The sequence below is a fragment of the Notothenia coriiceps genome, unplaced genomic scaffold, assembly GCF_000735185.1.
Source record: "Notothenia coriiceps isolate Sejong01 unplaced genomic scaffold, NC01 NC01_scaffold00037244, whole genome shotgun sequence".
Classification (NCBI taxonomy): Eukaryota; Metazoa; Chordata; class Actinopteri; order Perciformes; family Nototheniidae; genus Notothenia; species Notothenia coriiceps.
In genome coordinates this window covers 23,018,325-23,024,099 of record NW_011369945.1, presented here as the reverse complement: position 1 = coordinate 23,024,099, position 5,775 = coordinate 23,018,325, and the positions used below count along the sequence as shown (strand labels likewise).

Below are 5,775 nucleotides of genomic sequence, written 5' to 3'. Positions count from 1 at the left end.
CCTATAATGCAGTATAGCCTTTCGTTTAGACCTAGACCGAGGCAACATGGGGGCGAAAAATTTCATACCACCCATGCCTTCCTTTTCTCTCTCCGCAAAATAAAAGACTGTGAAACACTCTAAGGACTGTGTCGTCCCCGCGGGCTGGCTTTACGCCCACGGCCCTATCAGAAACGTCGCTATCAGAAACAATGCTCGACTGTTTTGGACGTAATATGGTCTTTGTTTACATTAGCAAACATCGCTAACACGCAGAGCTAACCTGTACTGGAGAGAGTTTGTGTAAAAAAGCAGGAAATAAAAAGCTACTCTCCTTCTGGTAAACCCGCAAGAAAATAAGCATTTGAGCTCCATACTGTTTCAAAAATAATCCTTGAAGTGGTTTGGAACATGATGTGGCGTATAATCACGGCAGCGTTTAGCTGCATCTGAGCAGAGCAGGCAGCTCATCACAGAACTCACAGTGTGCTTGCTGCTCAAAAGGGGGCGGGGCCTGCAGAGAATCAGCCATTCTCTAACAGGGCTGAGATAGAGGGATATGAGGGATGTCTAAAATGCATGATCTGTCAAAACACATCACAAATATGTTTTTAATATATTTTTATATATCTGATACCCATAAAATATGCCTAAAAATAGCATGATAGGAGACCTTTAAGTTATAGCCAAAGAAGCGAAAACCATTTAGATCAGACTCACCTGCCTCTCAGGGCTTCCATGTAGAGGTACTAGGACTTAATTTATGTGAATATATACAGACCACTTTTGTCTTGTTTTGTTTGAATGCATGTTCTGCGGTTTAAGTCAGAATTTTCATGCATTGATGTTCACATTCAATGTTAAATGCCACTGTGTGTTGCATGGCCTCCTCTATAATACATTTGATTCAAATTCTTTATAATGTTCATCATCTCAACAGGCTCTAAGAGAAATACCAAAGAGCAGCACATTTTAATGATCAAGTGTGTGCTCTGTGGCTACACAATGATAAAGTTAATTCAATAGTAAACAAGTAAATAAACAGTGTGTGTCTGTTGTCCTTGTGCAGGATGGAGCCGAGGAAGCTCCCACCACACCAGGTGGAGGTAGACGCCGTCCAACAAAACAGCACTCAGATCTTCCACAAAATCCACTTCCCCAACGACACAGAGGAGGTAACACACCTCTCGTGCAAAGTTAAAAGGAAAAATCCTGGTCAAATATTCCATCAGTAACATCTTGACTCCTGTCATCTCTCTCCAGATATTTGAGGTAGCCACCAACACCAGGATCAGGGATCTGATCCAGAACATTACCAAGAAGCTCAGTCTGGCTTCTGCGGACGGCTTCAGCATCTTTGTCAAAACACATGACAAGGTTCATTTGTCATTTCTCAGCCCTGATCATGATATTTTGTCTCTTTTACAAAATTCTGTGCCTTCTTTCATGACCTGTTTTACTTAACAAAGTCTGAAATTGTGTTCATTTCAGGTTCTCAGTTTGAATGACACAGACTACTTCTTTGACAGTCTGAGACAAATCACTGACTGGTCCAAGAAAGCCAAGACGATCAAAGAGGGTATACACATGTTCAGATTGGAGTGCCTTTAGACTTGTGATGGTTTTTTGTATTTCCCTGTGAAAACCTCTTTGTGTGTGTGCCTGTGTGTGTCCTGCAGGTGGACCTGTCAACATACCCTACCTTGTGTTCTTCATGAGGAAGTTGTGGTTTAATGTGATCCCTGGCAGAGACACAGAGGCTGATGTTATCTTCCATTTCCCTCAGGTACATTTGAATGATGCGGCTCAGCCTGCCACCATCACATTTTCCGGGATTAGTTTTTCCACCTAATATGAAAGCAAAATATTTCCAGTTGGACCGTACGATATATAAGTAGGATCTTTATTTTGAAGATTGTGAATGGAATACAGTAATACAGCAAAAACACCTATAATTGTTTTAATTAAATACGCCAGACATACAATGTCAAGCAAGGCACATTATCTAAAGGCGTTTTACAAGATACATGTATTTTATTTAAAGCTCCTTGGATACAAACAATCACAGTCATCGATCAGTGTATCAAAGAACCAAAGCAGGCAACGCTAATCCATGACCAGAACCAACAAATATTAAAGAGGAAAAACAGAAAAGAAAATTCTGGTTGCAAAAATAAATGCTGAGTCAGTGGTATTGAAATTGAAAAATTATGTGAGCGGGCACTTTATTGATTTCTGGTGAAAATTTCTAAGTTTTTCCTTTTGAAATATATAGCAGAATAAGAAAAATATGTCCCCTATTTGTTAATATCGTTCAGCTGTACTTCCATGTAGACAATTCTATCTGACCGATAAATTAGATAGTATCAATATTAGTACCAGACCACCCTGGTTTCATTATGACCTCTATAAACGTTACAGATTCAAAGGTTGTCAATTGTACAATGTTGTGAACAGTCTGTGGTTGTTGTGACCAGATCTGTGGTGAAATATTTTAAAACCGACTTTTTATCCTCCAGGAGCTACCAAAGTACCTGAGAGGTTACCATGTTAGCACCAAAGAGGAAATCATCAACGTTGCCGCTCTGCTCTTCAGGATAAAGTTCAGCAACGACAAGAGCCAGTTTGTCTCCATCCCAAAGGTCCTGAAGGAGCTGGTCCCTGCAGACCAGCTGAAGGCCATGTCCGAAAATGAGTGGAAGAAGGTACGAGGAGCCTCTGCTGTACAGTTTAAAGGACTATCTTCTATATTGTTGTTTACATTGACTGACCAAAACCAACCACTACAAATCCACACGACCAGGCTAGTGGCTTATTGTGTCTTTAGTTCATAATCTGAGTGAAAGACAGCGAACTCATTGCCAATGCTAACATGCACATGTCCTTAGAGGGCAAACATATACGTACAAATAGTGCCATATCATTATATATTATACAGTAAGATTTACACTTTATTAGGGAAAATCTTTAACCATCTTAAATTAAAAATTGTCAAGTTTTTGGACCCAGTTTAAATGCCAGTTTGTTTGCATAATGCCAATGTTGTTTTCTAATAACCAAAATCAACATAATACTGTTAAGGTTTACTTACATCTCCAGTTTTTTTTTTTAACAAAATTAATCTTGAGGCATGTTATTTTTTATGTGCATAAAACCAGGAGAAAAGCCAACGTTTGAAAATGCATAGTAAAAAAAAAAAGGAATAGAATGTATTATTTCGTGCTGTAATGGCCGTGGGATCCAAATATTCGGTTTTAATGGATTTCATTGAGGACAGTTTTGTCCTTGTCTGTAGTTTTTGGAAAACAATGGAGCTCTATGGCACAGAAAAATATGATATATACAGGCTTGGGATACTCAGACAGTTATATAGAGAGCATCACCAAACCTGTTCTTAACATTTATCATCTGAACAATAACACCATTATGCCATGCCTGTGACCCCCCCCCCCCCGCTGTGAGAATATTGCCTGAGGGCTGCGGGGGCGTTGGAAAATCATTAACCTCATTCAAAGTAGTTCAACTACTTCTACTAAATGAGAGTTTTTTCACACTGCGATATAAGTATTTTTATTTTTTTTCCAGAGTATTGTCGCATCTTTTAACAAACAAGTGGGTTTGACTGCTGAAGAAGCGAAGGTGGCGTTCCTGAAGGCGGTCTGCCGCTGGCCCACTTTCGGCTGTGCGTTCTTTGATGTGAAGGTAAGGCAGTGAAGGCAGCACATGGAGCTTTTATTTAGCTATCTGTAGTTCTTTTGGTTGAGTGGGTGGTTTGTTTATCTGGTGCTCTCGCTCTCAGTCCTTCCCTCCCTCTGTCACCATCTCATTTGCTTTTTGAACTTTATTTTCAGCAAACATCTGAACCAAGCTTCCCAGATATTGTGCGAATAGCCATCAGCAAGCAGGGACTCACCATCATCCATCCTAAAACCAAGGTGAAACAGAAAAAAAATCGTATTTTCTTTAACATCTTGCTGTTATTATTAATTATTAACAATTATCATCTTTTGTAAAGGATGTACTGGCTAATCACCCATTCAACCGCATCGCTAACTGGTGCAGTGGAAGCACCTACTTCCACATGACTATTGGCAGTTTAGTCAAGGGGAGCAAATTCCTGTGTGAAACTTCACTGGTAAGATCTATCGTTAGACATGTGCACTTTAAATAATGACTAGTGTGTCCATTATTTTGTCTTTACCTCTCTGTCTTCCTCTTCATAGGGTTACAAGATGGATGATCTTATAACCTCCTACGTAAACATGTACCTCCAAGAGAGGAAGGCGGGGCAAACCAGGAACCAGCGCTTCAACTGAGCTGAAGTAGCACAAGTGTGTCGCAACTTTGAAATACACACACACACACACACACACACACACACACACATACACACACTAAAAGGCAGAGCAGCAAAAAGTTCATTTGGAATCCATTTAATTTGACATTGACTAATTGCATGAAAGAAAGTTGTTTTAGATTTCTTACATTTTATTTAAAGCTAATCTTTCTTTGCCATGTATTCAAGTAACATATTTCTAATTGAAGACCTTACGTTTTAAGTAATATAATTTAATAATAATATCCATCCATATGGTTTCCTTAAATGCTTCTTTCTATTTTTAAATACCACACAGGTTTAATTATCGTTAAACACATTTACTATAAATACTTTTTAGGTATATTAGTCTCTAATAATATTCCCAAAAGGGTTTCATCTGCATTTGGTAAAAATGTTCTTTAGACTTTTAAATGCACAGGAAGCATTGTTTTGCGTATGTTTTCTTTCTCTTTGTTTAGTGGCATGTGTTTTGGAAATTCATTGTGAACACCATCATTTAAACACAATTAGCCATATACATATGAAACCTTGTTGTTATTTGTATTCTTTACAATTGGTATCTCCTCTCCATATAAATCTGCCTGCCTTATAAACATTAAAGGAGCACTGTGGAGTTTTTGAAAACAATCACTTGATTTATTACCTCAGTAAAGATGTTCCTAATGAGTTTATGGTCTCAAGGGCTAGTTTGAAGTCTTTCAGCAGCATGATGTTAATTCTGTGAACCACGTTCCTATTCAGAGTGAAACAGTTGATGAAGCAAGGTATTATAGGCGGGGCTACCTTGTGAATGACAAGTTGCTGTCCGACAATATGTTGTACATTAAGACTCTGGGTCAGCTGTTTTGTTGTAGTATGTTTTGTGCTATAAACTTAGCATCTTCGGGCAAGCTAGCGTTAGCTGCTTAGTTATTACACCATTTAACTTCATGGCCCTGCGTGGCTGCTCCTCCCCAGCGCCTCCAAAGGCCTCAAAGCTGTAGGCCTAACACCAAAGGAAGACGTCACACTGTCTACGTTCCCTTTTTATAGATATATATATATATATTATTACAGTATGTAACATCTATGGTCAAAACATTGGTAAGTTGTGCTAAAAGGTATTCAAAAACTCCATAGGGATACCTTCTTAAAAGTCTCTCTTCAGAAAATATTTTTAAATGATTATGATCCCAATAAACATTTAGGCCTGAGTGAAAGCCTGTTGGTGAGTGATAAAAATGATAAAAAATGTTTATTTTCTCTGAGCAGCCGGGAGCCTGAGTCTGATAGTCTGCAGTCTTCAGAGAGAAGAGTGGTATATTTATGGTAGCAGGATCTTACACAAAGCGATGTTTTGCTTCGGGTTGCGAGACGCAGAACAGACAGAGCCGAAGTGGCGAACAAAAGCTGGGGCCATCCCAATTAGTAGTTGGCAGTAGATTAACAGTGTAGTGGTGTCTGAGCCCCCCCCCCCC

The 5,775-nt window shown here is 39.1% G+C and overlaps 1 protein-coding gene across 1 annotated transcript in view; it reads left to right on the top strand.

The window, feature by feature from the left end:
• The window catches only part of LOC104965436 (unconventional myosin-VIIb), a 7,326-nt gene extending 2,394 nt beyond the window's left edge, over positions 1 to 4,932 (top strand). Inside the window, exons 3-11 of the mRNA XM_010794392.1 lie at positions 1,049 to 1,154; positions 1,243 to 1,356; positions 1,471 to 1,558; positions 1,659 to 1,765; positions 2,499 to 2,684; positions 3,565 to 3,681; positions 3,831 to 3,914; positions 3,995 to 4,114; positions 4,203 to 4,932. Coding sequence (XP_010792694.1) covers positions 1,049 to 1,154; positions 1,243 to 1,356; positions 1,471 to 1,558; positions 1,659 to 1,765; positions 2,499 to 2,684; positions 3,565 to 3,681; positions 3,831 to 3,914; positions 3,995 to 4,114; positions 4,203 to 4,295 — 1,015 coding nt within the window. The 3' untranslated portion in view covers positions 4,296 to 4,932. The remainder of the gene's footprint in view (positions 1 to 1,048; positions 1,155 to 1,242; positions 1,357 to 1,470; positions 1,559 to 1,658; positions 1,766 to 2,498; positions 2,685 to 3,564; positions 3,682 to 3,830; positions 3,915 to 3,994; positions 4,115 to 4,202) is intronic.
• The last annotated feature ends 843 nt before the right edge of the window (positions 4,933 to 5,775 follow it).